This window comes from Myotis brandtii, unplaced genomic scaffold (genome assembly GCF_000412655.1).
Source record: "Myotis brandtii unplaced genomic scaffold, ASM41265v1 scaffold687, whole genome shotgun sequence".
Classification (NCBI taxonomy): domain Eukaryota; kingdom Metazoa; phylum Chordata; class Mammalia; order Chiroptera; family Vespertilionidae; genus Myotis; species Myotis brandtii.
Window position 1 is genome coordinate 1,754,042 of NW_005370687.1, and position 15,461 is coordinate 1,769,502.

Sequence of the window (15,461 nt, forward strand, 5' to 3'; positions counted from 1 at the left end):
CGCCTCAAGTGAAATTCAAAATAAAAGAACCTCCCTCCCGCAGGTGTTTTCCTCTTACTCTTGATGGAATTAACCAACCTGCCGGGAAAGTCAGGTGTGGGAAACCGCCCCCAACCGTGGGTGCCCGCGATTGGAGAAGTCATGTACTTGGGCATAAACTATGTTTGTTTCTGGCACCAGCACTGCTCCCGGCTCGAAGCGGGCGCTCAATGGCGTGGAGTGGACAAATGGGCTGGACAAACCCCGTGGGGGCGTGAGAGGCGGCAGGGAGAGGGAGGCCTCCGGTAAGCCGTGCAGCTCCCCTTTCACCGGCGGCTTTCCCGGGATGGAAAGCCCACCAGCTGAAACCCGTGCTCGCTCCCACCGCCACGCTTAAAGCGGAGCCCGCACGTCGCCTCCGAATGACCGCGGAGGAACCGGCGGGTGACGTCATCGCGGCGCGACGACCGGAAGTGAGCTGCCAGCTCCGGTGTGTGGCCGCTCCGCGACCCGCAGTCCCGCATTCGGCTGCGATGGATGGCGCCTGCGAGTCGCCCGCGGAAAAAGGCGGGGAGACAGAGGGGTCCGACGAGGCGGCCGCGGCCCCCGCGGGCCCTGGGACCACCGACGCGGACGGACACCCGGAGGAAGCGGACGCGGACGGAGACGGGGATTTGAAAGAAGCCGCGACAGAGGAAGGCGAGGTAGGGAGACGTTGGCGGGGCCGAGAGGACCCCGAGATGGTGCTCTGGCTGCGCCACCGCCTGCCTGTGGCTCCCCACCCCCCGCCCAGGCCGGGACCATTGGGACGCACAGGGTCCCTCCGATCTGCAGTCGCGGAGGCGGGTCGGGGTGGGCGGAGGCCGCACTGTAGGGCTGGTCCGGTCCGGGAGACCCAAGCACGGGGTTCATATTTTTAATCCCGGCCCTTGACTATTAACACTCCTTCTGAGGGGATTTTAATAGCGTCTTGGTTTTCCTGGTGAGGAAGTTGGGATCCGATGTCTCCCTGAGACAGGCAAGAGCGAGAACCCAGGACGCCTAGAATCCCTTCCACTGCCCTGTGGTTCTCTCAGCTGTTGCTGAGCATAACGTTGTTATTCTAGGCAGCAGGGCCGTTAAAGGGAGGCTGGGGGGCGTGACCGCTTTACTCACCTTATGTCCAGGGTCTCTCTGTCGCATAAACACACCAGACCCATCAGTTGTGCGAGGCCGAAGCGCCGCAGTGCTCGCTAGCCGAGCGTCAGCCAGGGGACCAGAAGCTCGGGGTTCTCTGGGTTCCCCTTCTAGAGAGAGAACCGTAGGCTCTTAGAGCTGTAAGTATGGCGTTTAAAGAGATCGTGGAAGGACATTAGATTAGCCAGCGGTTCTCACCCTGTGGGTCGCGACCCCTTTGGGGGTCGCCTAAGACCATCGGAAAACACATATATAATTACATATTGTTTTTGTGATTAATCACTATGCTTTAATTATGTTCAATTTGTAACAATGAAAGATACATGCTGCATATCAGATATTTACATTACGATTCATAACAGTAGCAAAATTACAGTTATGAAGTAGCAACAAAAATAATTTTATGGTTGGGGGTCATCACAACATGAGGAACTGTATTAAAGGGTCGCGGCATTAGGAAGGTTGAGAACCACTGGATTAGACAGAAACAGCCTTTCAGAGCATCAGGTTTTATTAAAATATAGAAAGTAAGGACTTTTAGAAAAAGAACAATGTTGTGAAACTTTTAAGAAGGAATCTGACCCAGCTGGCCTGGCTCAGTGGTTGAGCATCGACCTCTAGAACAATGTTGTGAAACTTTTAAGAAGGAATCTGGCCCAGCTGGCCTGGCTCAGTGGTTGAGCATCGACCTCTGAACGAGGAGGTCACAGGTCACAGTTCGATTCCAGGTCAGGGCACGTGCCAGGTTGCAGGCTAGATCCTCACTGTGGGGCGTGCAGGAGGCAGCCAATCCATGGTTCTCTCTCATCATGATGTTTCTATCTCTCTCTCTCCCTTCCTCTCTGAAATCTATATAATTTTAAAATCTAGGATAAATAAAACTATGCTAAACGCTTTCGTGGGGTGAGATAAATGATGAGACAAACCTGTCTTCACAAAGTTTTCAGCCTAGTAAATACTTGCATGATGCTGTAGAATTAAAAGATAGGAAGAAAAGAGTACTACATGTGGGAGAAGCTCATTTAAATGTTCCAAACTCAAAGAAACACTGTTTTGATGAGAAGATGCCTCCTTTTTAATATTCTTTCCACATGGAATCATCACAAGTAAAGAGATCTATAGGCTTAGAGGCAGAAGAGCTGGCTGGATGGAAAGGACTTTTCTGACATCCCCTCTAAGAATGAGGTTGGGAGAGTGGGCTCAGGGGGAAAGGTTTTCATGATCCTTGGCATTGTATTGCCCTTGTAAACAAATGTGGGAGCCATGAGCATACTAAACTGGAAAACTGGATTTTTCGCTCGTGTTCTTTCCACAGCTGGGCTATAAATTTCTTTCGGGGAGATAGTGTATCCTACCATTGAATAAGTGGATTTGTTGTGTTGTAATGAGAATGATGTCTTCTTACCTTACCCGAGTCTGGAAAGTAGGCCAAATATATAAAAGTGTTTCTTTCACCTCCTCAGCTCAAGAGTCAGGACATCTCAGATTTAACAGCAGTTGAAAGGGAAGACTCATCATTACTCACTCCTGCAGCCAAAAAACTGAAAATAGACACCAAAGAAAAGAAAGAGAAGAAGCAGAAAGTGGATGAAGATGAGATTCAAAAGATGCAGTAAGTTACTTTCTGATCTTTCCCCATTGCAAGGCTCTAACTTGACCACACAAAATTAAGAAATTTTTCTTGACCTTCAACTTTTTTCTTTTATAAACTCAAAATAAAGTAATTAATACATTGGTATATCATAGGAAATATAAATAAGTAAAAAAAATACCAATTTACCACCAAAATAAATACTATTAATATTTTGCTATATATTCTCCAAGATATTTTCTATACATATATGTATATCTACAACAAATTTTTCAAAGATGTTAAATACCATTTGTAGTCCTAACCGGTTTGGCTCAGTAGATAGAGCGTCGGCCTGCGGACTCAAGGGTCCCGGGTTCGATTCCAGTCAAGGGCATGTACCTTGGTTGCGGGCACATCCCTAGTGGGGAGTGTGCAGGAGGCAGCTGATCGATGTTTCTCTCTCATCGATGTTTCTAACTCTCTATCCCTCTCTGTAAAAAATCAATAAATACCATTTGTAACCATTTTTTACATTAAGTATGGTAGATGCATTGCATGTCAATAACTATATATCTAGGTCAGTGATGGCGAACCTATGACACGCGTGTCAGAGGTGACATGCGAACTCATTTTTTTGATTGATTTTTCTTTGTTAAATGGCATTTAAATATATAAAATAAATATCAAAAATATAAATCTTTGTTTTACTATGGTTGCAAATATCAGAAAATTTCTATATGTGACATGGCACCAGAGTTAAGTTAGGGTTTTTCAAAATGCTGACACGCCGAGCTCAAAAGGTTCGCCATCACTGATCTAGGTCATAATTTTCTTCAAAATGGAAATAGCTTCATTTGCTTTCTGATTGTAAAAGTAGTATGGTTTCATTGCAAAGAATCCAGAGAATACAGAAAAGTAGAAAAAAAATAGTTACCCATAATCCCACCACTTAGAGTTTACCCAGGGTATATACCTCTTCATGTTTGTTTTTTAATGTTTGATATGTATTGCTAAATATTTTCGTGTCAGTAAATATGCCTGTAAATCATCATTTTTAATGGCTACATTGTATTCATTGTGTGGATGGACCATAATTTGACCAATCCCTGCAACTGTTCTTGTGTTTTGGATTTTTTTTTACAACATTATGATGCACATCTTTACATACTTCTCCATTTGATTCCTGTAATAAACAGGAAGTGTAGTTGCTAGTTCAAATAGTATGAATATTTTCAAAGGATTTTCATACATATTTCTAAATTCTTCTCCAAAACGGTTGTTCCTTTTCACATTCTATCAGCATGTATGACTTTCTGTCTTCCCATTTTCCTTAGTACCATTCTTAATACTTGTCAATCTGGTTTATGGAAAATGTTATCTTGTTTATTATTTTAATTTCTTTACTAGTGAAAGTTAATTTTTTTTTCCTCTATACTTATTGGCCATTGGTGCTTTTGTAAAGTTTCGGTTCATGTCCTTTGCTCATTTTCTAAAATTGGTATGGCTCCTCAGTGGTTGAGCATTAACCTATGAACCACGTCAGGGCACATGCCCATGTTTCGGGCTTGGTCCCCAGTAGGGGGGCGTGCAGGAGGCAGCTGATCACTGATTCTCTCTCATCATTGATGTTTCTGTCTCTCTCTCCCTTTCTCTCTGAAATCAATAAAAAATATATATTTAATAAATAAAATTGGTATGGCCATTGTTTTATTTATGTGAAAGAATTCATTCCTATAGAGCAGTGGCTCTCAACCTTCCTAATGCCGCGACCCTTTAATACAGTTCCTCATGTTGTGACCCCCAACCATAAAATTATTTTTGTTGCTACTTTATAACTGTAATTTTGCTACTGTTATGAATCATAATGTAAATATCTGATATGCAGGATGTATTTTCATTGTTCGCGACCCACAGGTTGAGAACCACTGCTATACAGTATTAACCCTTTTCCATATATTTTACAAAATTTTCCTCCTTAATCTGTTAATGTTGAAAACTACTGGTTTGAACATACATTTATATATTAAATTTTTACAATAACGTGAAGTGTAGTAAGGTAGCATTATAGGAGAGAGCCTAAGGCTGAAAACACAATTTATATGGTATGATACAGTGACCTAACATTGTTTTTTAAGTTTTTGTTCTTAATAAAGTAAAAAAAGGAAGTTGTTTCACTTATTCTCAAGTGCCTTAAGAGTAGAAATACTTTATCTTCATTCTTCATGAGCATTAACCTAATACTATCAACCCCTTGACAATTCATTTTCTATTTGACACTTGATTTTATTGGTGTAATAAATATTTTAAGCATTCTTCTTATAAGTTAACTTAATTACCTGAATCTTTGTCTAGGATCCTGGTTTCTTCTTTTTCTGAGGAGCAGCTGAACCGTTATGAAATGTACCGCCGTTCAGCTTTCCCTAAGGCGGCCATTAAAAGGGTAAGGATGGACTATCACACTTCATTTTCATCAGCTGGAAGAACCAAACTGGACTCCAGAGTTATGTCCCTTGGCATTTGGAAGTGACATGTTAGGCAAGTTGGGGGTCATTTAGGCGGGAAAATAAAAATAACATGTCCCTCAATAATTTGACCAGTTTCGGTTTTGTATTCCAGGGATAGGATCTTGACAAACAGAATCGTTGCTTTAATAGTCTCAATTTCAGCACCCGGCCTTTAGTAAACACTCAGTGCAGAGCTCTATGGGCACTTGTTTCTGAAGCCGGGCTGGACTACTTTAACCAGTCTTTGTCCTTCTCTCCAGCTTATCCAGTCCATCACTGGCACCTCCGTGTCTCAGAATGTGGTTATTGCTATGTCGGGTATTTCCAAGGTTTTCGTCGGGGAAGTGGTAGAAGAAGGTGAGTGGTGTTGGTATAAGTAATGGATTGAACCTGTGATGGTCTTATTTTCAAGAACATTGGGACTGAGGGACTTAATAAGGCCCCTGTAGTAGTTTCCACTTACACTAGAGGTTGACCAAGGGGGGAGCCTTTGTATTCGGCAGAACATGACCATTAGTCCTTCAGAGTTTCCCTACTGGGAGTTAGGAACCATCTAGGAAATGTCCCTTCCTGATTCCTGTCCGAAGCCCAGGGTGACAGAAGCGGACCTTGTATTTTTCTCCAATGAACTTTGTTCATTTCTGCTGCCAAAAGATACAAGAAAAGCTGTCACTGGGGCTGACCAGTGTGAGGAGTTATCCCTGATGTTATGACCCCTGGAACTGCTCCCGTACTTATCGAGTAAAGAACTTGGCTGCTGCCCACTGCTAATCACTAGCAACCCCAGTATGTGCCCTTGACCAGGAATCGAACCCAGACCCTTCAGTGCCAGGCCCAGTGCCCTAACCACTGAATCACGCTGGCCAGGGCAAACATGGTACATTCTAGAGAAAATGCCTTGGTTTATTTCCTCAGCAAGCTTAGAAGAGTTGATGAGAATTACAGTACTCAAAAGGATTGTGAATAAGCTCTGGTGTGATCACAAAACTGTCTCCTTACCCCCTCTTTAGCACTGGATGTGTGTGAGAAGTGGGGAGAAATGCCACCACTACAACCCAAACATATGAGGGAGGCTGTTCGGAGGTTAAAGTCGAAGGGACAAATACCCAACTCGAAGCACAAAAAAATCATCTTCTTCTAAGACCGAAGCCGAGAAAGGCCTGGCACTGGTGTTGGGTCCAGACTTGGGATTGCAGGCTGTGCACTGGTGCTCCGGGATCTGCCCATGTCTCAATGTCTTTCTCAACACTGTTCATCACACCTGGAAAGCATGCGGCCTGTGTCATACATGCCTTGACTAAATATTGGGACCTTTGGGCATTTTGCGGCATTTAATTGTCTGGCTAGTTGGAAGCAGAAAGGCACATGGGCATGGCTTCCCTGGACAGGAGCTGCTTTCAGAGAGAAAACCTTTCCAAGAGAACTTTGATGGTTACGCACTGGAGCCTGGAGTTGCTGTCTTAGGTTTTCTTACCTCTGATTTTAAGTAGATGAAACAGCCAGGAACTTCTGACTTAGTGCTACTCCAAATGAATAACGTTGTGATGCAGGAGTAGTGGAATAGTTTCTCCCTGTAAACATTAAAGAATCTCCGATGGATTTTGGTGAGTGATCATTAAACTGTTTTCCAACTTGTTGTATGTGTGTTCATTTTCTGTCTAACTGGTTGGAATAGGGGGAATTCATCATTCTTTTTTTTTGGTGTCAGTAAAACTGGTCTTGGGGTTTTTTTTGTGAAAATTTGAACCCTCACTTTCTACTAGAGCTATTAAAATTTAGTATCAAAAAGAGTACTTAAAGCACTTAAGAACAATGTAAAAGCCTATATATTTCAGATTTCTTATAAATAGATATAACACAACTAGTTCTGTTTAATAAGTTTAATTTGCTTTTTCAGGTGGTTCACAGAACCAGTACACTCCAAGTTTGATTAGATATTGCAACATTAAAGTTTCCCAATACTGACCACTATTCCAGTTCATCAGATAAATTCTCATTGTTTTCCTCAAATGAAGGGGAATGGTGTGACCTTTCCGTGACAGTGATTAGCAATAATAAGGCTACAGTATTAGTTGGCAGTCCCCAGGAATTCTTTCCTCTCAGTGTCACAGGGAGGAGGGCTTGAAGCTGCTCTGAAGCTTTCCATTCGGTGGAGCACCCTGAGTGGGGAAAGACTCACAAAGTTGGGCAAATCTGACTTAGTATCTTACTAGAGTCATGGTGTTCAACTTGTCCTTAGCCAATGGAGAAGACAACTTCAGTGGGGCTAAGAAGTGGTGGTAAAAGGCTACCTCTTGACCAAAAACTAAAGAACCAAGGGGAACTGGGGAAACAAACAAACATTCTCAGTTCTAACAGGAATATTTTTAAGTTATAGGAACTATATTTCAATGTAAGATACTGGACAAGGCTGGAACTTAACAAGGGAGAAAGTTCACATGCCAAGTCTGGCCACTTAGCAAAACCTCCCAGTTGAAGACTAAGAGTGCTTCACCTTGTGTCTGTTTAAGAGATGGGGAAAATAATCCCCATCCAACAATAGCTACTACCCACACCTCCCCAGAGGTGACCAGGAATATTCTTATCCTAGCAGAAGGTGGGGGAAGCCATTGGTGAGAGGATAGTACATCCACCAGAATCTCTTGAAACTTAATGACCATGGTAAATCACAGCTTTCACAGTTCTCAATAACAGGATGCTACCTGTTAGCTTATGCAGCAATGTTCAGTTATTTCCATGGTTTTATGGTGTTTTGGCTGATTTTAGATGTTTAGTCAAGTATTAAAGGAGGAAAAAAACACAAGCCCTTAGTGTAAAGGTTAAAATGGAAAGTTCCCGTATCACCACAGCAATACCTCAAACAACCTTCCCACCACCCTCCTGAACTAAGGGGAAGCTCATGTAAGTGGGTCAAGTTATGGGATGTGTGAGGGGTGGTGTTTACGCCTTGGATATTCCATACGCAGGAACCATTTCTTTTAGAACCATGAAAAAATACATAAAGTTGAGGCCCATGGCAAAATCAAGGTCAGATTAAATACACAGCAAAAAGCAGCCAACACAAGAATGGAACCCACACCTTTTGTCTTAAGAAACTAGGTTCATTATTCCAGTAGTTGAAAACAATTTGAGATTGAAAACCATCCCTGCAGCTCAGCTGAGAGATTTACACCAGTGCAAGTGCACTAAAGCATATCTCCAGTACATCCATGTAAACAGGAAATGTAGACAGTCACAGATGAGATAGTTGTAAATGTTTCACAGCCGAAATGCAGATGTGCAGTGGCTGGCGTCTGGGAAGTGGTGCTGTCATCACTCCAGACGATTTCGTGAGGTATTATTTCTTGTTCAGAGTCTTCGAGCTCCAAGGCAGAAATCGTAAGCAGTCCAAAGGAGCTGGTACTATTTTTTCCTTCCACTTTTTTCCTTCACATTTATCCTGATGATAACCAGTTCACATTTCTTCATTATGAAAAAAAAATCTTCCTTCCACTGAAGAGAAGCAGGAAGTTACACAAGATGTTTACTAAAATTCCATGGGACAATGACCCCGACCGTATTTCCTGAGGGACGATTTCAAGATACAATGGCCAAAGCTGCTGTATAATGGAAGTCAGATATAGGGCTCCATTTGTCACATGGACCAGAGCCCCAGAAAGGCCAGAAACTGAGCTGGCTATTAACGGGGTTAACCTTGGTATTGCCCAGGTTGTTTCTACTGCCTGCCATCAAGCACAAGTTCTTAAGGTAAAGGTATACCAGGCAATGCCGATTAGGCATGTTCTTCGCATGGAGGGATGCCAGAGGGATATGGTGGGCCAGGAAAAGAGAAAGGGAAGAAAATCAGTGTGATTTTAAACCAATTCTGGTGAGCCTAAGGTTGAATAATTCCATTTTCCAGGGACTGGATCTCCCTCCTCCCCTTCCAAGACTTTAGAAATGCCATACTTGAGAGGACTGCTGATCCATTTGTTCTCCATTCTGCCTTTGAAGAAGCATTAAGGGAGTCTGTGGAGTCGTATTTCACCAAATAGCCCCAGTGGCCTGCAATTCCTTTCGGGGGCCTACACCATGCAAGGACTCCCTACCCCTCCTGCGGCCCCACACAGGTCCTGCCCCGCACCTTGACAACGAGCCCCACAAGTTTCTGATTTGCTATGAGGAGTGCTTCCTTTTGCCTAAGGCTCTGCGGTACAGCCCGAGAGCTAGTATTTCAGGACCTGGTGAACATGTCCTTCCTCTTGCTGGATATGTGATCAAACACCACCCTCCGCTATCATCGTTCAAGATGGGTCCTCATCTAAGTGCCTCCACCCCCCATCATTTTCGCTGCTCTCTGCAGCTGTATATTTTAAGTAAGACCTGAGGTGCACATGTGCATGGCCGTGTGAGGTCCTTTTCTGGGTTGCCTCCATGTGTCCTTGCTGATGATGTAATTGGCCTTTTGGCCTCAGTAGCACATCGACCCTTCCCCTCAGCAATGCCTCCGTTTCTGTCCTGAGTTTTAACAGAGCGCACTGCCTCGTCGGCTGCTGTGCTGTTTTCCGTAAGTGCATTCCTTCACACTCACCTGCACTGAACCTCACCTGTCACTTTCCTGAGTATTCACAGCCTGGCTTGTGGCCCTTCTGCAGTTTTGGGTGTGTGTGTGTGTGTGTTTTTAAAGTCTCTTCTGGTTTACCTTTCAATGCCTAGAAGTAGTGACATATGATTGCATTGTAATATCCTACTTTCAGGTTATTTATGAAAATATTAAATAAGGTTCAACCAAGCATCAATCAGTAGGAAACTTCCCCTGTTAACAGTCTTTCCAGAAACATGTTTATTCTTAAGTCTCTAAGTTGTTTCCTAAGCATGACAAAATATTCCCATAATCTCACAGTAACTGGTGCTTTTAAACTGCCTTAATGAAGAACTTGACAAAAGTTCTTTAAAAGTCTGAACAAATTAGATACTGTTCCTTCTTGAACACATGTTTCTTTTTATCCTAAAAAATCTATAACATACAAGTTGGGCATGATTTCCCACAGGGAAACATTTTACCTTTCCTTCAATAGGTCAATGTGATTAAGACTTTACTGACACTACTAAATCACTAATTTACCATCCTGCAGATTCAAGGTGAGTTAGCTGATGAGTTTCTGTCCAATCAACACAGTCTGAAGTACACAAAACAGTATAGATGAAGGTAGTGTTAAGGAAGAATTAGATAGGAAAGAAAGGAGGAAATTGCGCTTTTTGGGGGGCAGGGGTCAAAACCTAGCTAGGATGAAGGGTATTTTTTTTAAGTCAAAATTACATAATTTTAAAAGCCACAGTGATAGAGGGGAGTGGGGTGCAACAGACTAAGGTGTTTATGTTATAGTTTAAAACACACTTTCAGCTCCCAAACCAAGAGCTAAGGAGAGTGCTGGTAGAAAGTCATAGTGCTGGGGAAACAGCTGTGCCAGGGGCCCTGGGGAGACAGGAAAGCACCTCCGAGGTGCAGCCGCAGAAGAGGCAGCATTCTAGGCAGGCACCTGGGGCTCAGAACCAAGCTCCCCGCTCATCCCTACCACATCATGCCTTCAACCACCTAACCCAGAGTGATTATTATTTTGACTTAAACTTCAAATAAATTGTGTTACAGAAGGGAAAGCTGCTGTTGTTTACTTTCTACCACAGCCTCACAATGACAAAGCCTAACAAAGGAAGCTGAACCCTGAAAAATCTGATTGTAATATCAGCCAAGAAGATATGAGCTTGGTTCCCTTTCCAAAAAAAGCAGGGTCCCGGTCTCCCTTATCTCGTGCCCCTCCTGACTCCCGCCTTGCTGGCTGCTTCCTATTCCACTCTACCCTGTGGCCGGAGCTCAGGCAGGACTGTTCAGGTCTGCTACAGGAAGCTCTAGGAAGAGAATCTTTGGTGGCTCTGTGGGTGACTGAGGAGGTGAGCACTTCCCCTTGTTCACACAGGTTGTGGAGGAAGCAAATGTCTGTCATGAAACCATGCAGTGAAATGGCCCTACAGTGTGGAGAAGATGCCACCTAGTGTGCAGAGGGCCCAACAGCAAGACGTGATGCGTGAGCCACGCACAAAGCTGCCCCCAATTTCCTGGAACATGGTCATGCTTGGCCCTATCTGCTATCCCAGTGACAACCCATAGCAGAAAGGAGTTAAGCACGCCCGGTCCCTCTGGCATCCTTAGCTCAACTTATTCAACACTGGAGGCTGCCGTCTGTCACGGGTGCTGATGTTGCTGGTGACTGCCTCTCCTTGGCACAGATGGCTGAGCCACAGCTGTCAGAGCTCAAAGAAGGGGTTATATTTCCTAAGTTCCTGGAAAAGTTTGTCTTTATCCTGGTTGGCATTGGCCAATGCTTGTTTAGTTTCTATAAGTTCCTTTTGTAGGGTAGACAGTTCTTTCACCTGAGGAACAATAAGTCATTCAGTTAATGAATAAAGTAACACAACTTGAAAAAACAACAACACTCAGTACGGGAACAAGGTGGAAGAAAGATCCACAAGTTTGGCCAATGGTCAAGAGAACCCAACTCGATTTTTTCTAGAAGCCTAATCCTCTCTTCAGAGTTCATCAGTTAGAGGGACAGCAGCTGGAAGATCTGTGATCAGCAACCATCCTTCCACCACCAGCTCCTGATTTACATCCTCTATTCAGCGCATCTAGAGGCTGCTACTAGGTGACAGAGCCCAAACCACCCATCCACATACAGCACGAGAAACCTTTCCAGCCTTCTGGGTTTTACCAGCTTCTGCGACTACAGTCCCTAGGGGCTTATGGGGAAGGTACTGTTCAGTCAGGTCCTCTCCTGTTGTCCAAAAGCCTCCCCTGTGAACACCAAAAATACCTGTTCTTTTGGGGGCTGTCTCTTTTCACTGTTAGGTACTTCAGCTGATGGTCTGTCCTGAGCAGCAGCTGGAAAAAAAAGTAAAGGTTCTAAATGACAAATTGCTGCCCAGATGCAGACAATTCCTAGTTGTCACCTATTCCCTTACAGGAGAAAGACAGGGAAGCCAGGGGGCTGACAAGCCCAACTCACCGCCTACGTGGAACACACCATCATCACTCCGCTTCAGCACAATATGCTCCATGGCTAGAGTGATGGGCACGGGGCCTGGAGACGTTGGGTAGATGGGGGGGATATCATCCTACAGGAAAGAGGGAATGCATGATGCCCCAACCAACGCAGAGCAATCAGGTAACAACCCAGGCTTCTCCCATTCAGTCTGAAGCACTGCTATGTCATCGTTTATCCATACATTCTTGCAAGGGTGTGAGAGGCAGCAATGAGTCTCTCTAGAGATGGTGAAACTGAGGATCAGATAACTAGGGATTTCACACAATCATGCTGCACGCCAAGGACAAGGTCAGGGCTACAGACAGGTCTTCTGACCTGAACACAGGACTTTTTGACAACACATATGTATGTAGAGCTATAACACTGACAAAGAATGCGAATATGCTTTTCCTCACTCACTCCTCACTCCTTTTACAGTGACAAGGCAAGAGGCTAAAGCTGTCACTGCCAGAATTCCTGGCCTGATAAAGTCTAGGGTGAAAACCCAAAGACTCTCTCACCTTCAGGGTGATCCTGGAGTTCAGGAGCTCAATCTGCATGGGAACTACCACCGGAATCTCCTCATCCTCCAAGAAGGGCCCCAGGCCATTGAGCACTGAGGTGAGCAGCTCAAGGTCACAGCCTTGAAGCAATAAATGCAGGAAGCCATTCTTTGTGGCCAGGGGGGAATGAACAGCTGCACCAGGCCCCACCTCAAAGCGAAGGCCCACAGCTGGCCTGATGTGGCAAGTCTTCGAAGTTGAGGATTCTAGAAAGCTTGTACCTTTGAGATGACAGAAGGAAAAAATTAATTAACTAATAGTCAGGGACTGTTCTAAACACTTTTCGTATACATAATATTCATAACAACCCTATGCCAAAAGTATTACCATCCTTCCCATCTTAGAGATGAAGGAACTAGGACCCAGAGAATAATTGCCCAAAGTTACACCACTTATAATAGCAGGACAGGATCTGAGCACTAGCAGCCTGACCACGAAGACCATGGGCTCGGCTCCCTTGCTATAACTCCCATGGTGGATCAGGAGGGAAAGGGCCAAAAAAGCTGGCCTTGCTAAGAATGGCCAAGGAAAGCTCTGAAAACATAAAACCCTCTACTCTGCTAAATTTGAATGTCTCTTCCTTTCTGTCAAGTCTTGGTCTTCCCAGATAAAGGCACGCCTCTCTGATAAAGCCAAGCAGGATCCATGCTAATCTCAAAACTCCACAAAAAACAATCTCAGCTATAGCCAAGGATATGGAACAACCGTGTACTTACATACTGCTAATGGTACAACCATTTTAGAAAACAAACTGGCATTGTCTAGAACAGTTAGAGCTATACCTTCCCTAATGACCTAGAAATGATATCCTCAGGAACAGAACTCTGGAGAACTCTCCAACATACATACTAGAGACATGTACAAGGATGTTCAAGGCAACACAAAAATACTGCAAACAATCCAAATGCCTGTTCAGAATAGACTGAATAAGTAAATATAGTGATGAGTACAAGAGGTATTTGAGGGGTGATGGTGATGATTGCACAACTCTGTAAACGTACTAAAAGTTATTGAATTGTACATTTATAGTGAGTGAATTTCACAGTATGCTGTTTTATAAAAAGCAAAAATTATACCCCCAATAAAGCTGTTTTTAAAAAGCAAAAAGTAGTATATTTATACAATAGAATATTATATAGTAGAGACAATGAATTATAGCTAACTCAACAGCCTGGAAGAATCTGAAGAATATCATGTTGCTTGAAAGAAGTAAATCAGAAAATATAAACTATAATTCCACTTAGAATAACTCAAAACCCCACAAAGCAAAATAATACATTGATACAAACACATGTGAAACTGTAAAGCAAGAGAGTAACAAATACAAAATTCAGGATGCCGTGGCTCCCTCTGACAGAGGAGAGGCAGAGGTTCAGGAGAGGAGTCCAGGGCTCCAAAGTTAATGGCACTGTTTTATTAAACTAGGAGGTGGGTATGTGGATTCACTGTATTGTTATTTTTTTTATACCTTACATATACCTTATAAGTATTCCTTAGTATTTACTGAATATTTTAAAAACCAAAATTTTAAATGAAACATGTAACACAAGCCCAGATTTTTCCTGTCATCTTTTAAAGTCTAAATGATAATTCACATCAAAGGATTTAATCTGAGTGACAGAAGCTCCTTGGTCAGATATAATCTGATGTGAGCAGCCACACGAACGAATAAGTGGACACTGTCCTCATGCATAAGCTTAAGGAGCATGTGGGAAATGAAAATGAAGACTAACCTACTACTGAATGCAAAGCCCCAGAAAGAAGTTCCTGGCAAGAAGGCGGCTTCGTTGGGAGTCCTTCCTCCCCCAAATGGCTACTGGAGAGAAAGGCTAAGGGCTTGGCTAGGGCAGCTGCCGCTGGAGCAGTGACAGGAACCAGTTAAGCTCTGGCTGCCCCAGACAAATCCCACCAGCTTGCCTGGAATGGCCGCCCTCCTTACCCGGGCACTGTCCATGCAGGAACGGCCAGAGTCCCACGGTGCCCAGGTGCTGCAGGCTCAGTTCCTCTGCTTGCAGGGCCACAGTCAGGTCCTGACCACGTACCTCAATCCCCAAAGACACCTCATTTACCTTCAGCACCAGAACCGAGACCTGTAAAAGGAGACTATCTTAGCTGATTCCTGAGCTTCCAACCTAGAGCCTGCTCTCTGCAGAGAAGGAAGGAGAGCAGCTGACCGGGTGAGGATGGAGGTCTTCCCCACTGGGTGGGGCCAAACTATTGGCCCCTGGTGACCCCTGTCCACAACTCTCCACGATGGAGCTCCCTTGAACACCAGCACTGTCCAGGGCACTTGGAAGAGATCCTGGTGGAAGAGATTCTGAACCAGACTCTGCATAAGAAAGACAACAAAAGAATTTGAAAGTCAAAAACTTCTGTTCAAATACAATCTCTAAAAACAATGACAATTGCAAAGACAAAACATGACATTTATGAGATTAGAAATTTGAAGACTAACTACATATTTGATGAATTTAAGGAATTAGTTAATTTTTAAAAGTGCAATAGTATTTTGTCTATAATATTTTCAAAGTCTATAAATGGAAGCAAGTCAAGTGTCCATGGATGGATAAATGGATAAACAAAATACAAAGGAAATTCTGACACATGC

At 43.8% G+C, this 15,461-nt stretch overlaps 2 protein-coding genes across 3 annotated transcripts in view; one reads left to right on the top strand and one right to left on the bottom strand.

Annotated features, from left to right (window-relative positions):
- Positions 1-425: 425 nt before the first annotated feature.
- TAF11 (TAF11 RNA polymerase II, TATA box binding protein (TBP)-associated factor, 28kDa) lies at positions 426-6,868 on the top strand. 2 transcript variants are annotated; one of them, XM_005881750.2, is made up of 5 exons: positions 432-683; positions 2,619-2,767; positions 5,081-5,168; positions 5,493-5,589; positions 6,243-6,868. In XM_005881750.2, the coding sequence occupies exons 1-5, from the start codon at positions 513-515 to the stop codon at positions 6,371-6,373; spliced, it is 636 nt and encodes a 211-aa protein (XP_005881812.2). In that variant the 5' UTR covers positions 432-512; the 3' UTR covers positions 6,374-6,868. The 2 variants fall into 2 exon arrangements, with proteins under 2 accessions (XP_005881813.2, XP_005881812.2); XM_005881751.2 differs by lacking the exon at positions 5,493-5,589 and having other exon boundaries at positions 426-683; positions 6,243-6,299.
- Positions 6,869-7,097: 229 nt separating this feature from the next.
- UHRF1BP1 (UHRF1 binding protein 1) overlaps positions 7,098-15,461 on the bottom strand; it is a 61,200-nt gene continuing 52,836 nt past the window's right edge. The window contains exons 17-22 of the mRNA XM_014529585.1: positions 15,028-15,182; positions 14,793-14,943; positions 12,812-13,074; positions 12,273-12,381; positions 12,081-12,148; positions 7,098-11,640 (exon numbers count right to left, since the gene is read on the bottom strand). Of these exons, the coding sequence (XP_014385071.1) occupies positions 11,515-11,640; positions 12,081-12,148; positions 12,273-12,381; positions 12,812-13,074; positions 14,793-14,943; positions 15,028-15,182 (872 nt within the window). The 3' untranslated portion in view covers positions 7,098-11,514. The remainder of the gene's footprint in view (positions 11,641-12,080; positions 12,149-12,272; positions 12,382-12,811; positions 13,075-14,792; positions 14,944-15,027; positions 15,183-15,461) is intronic.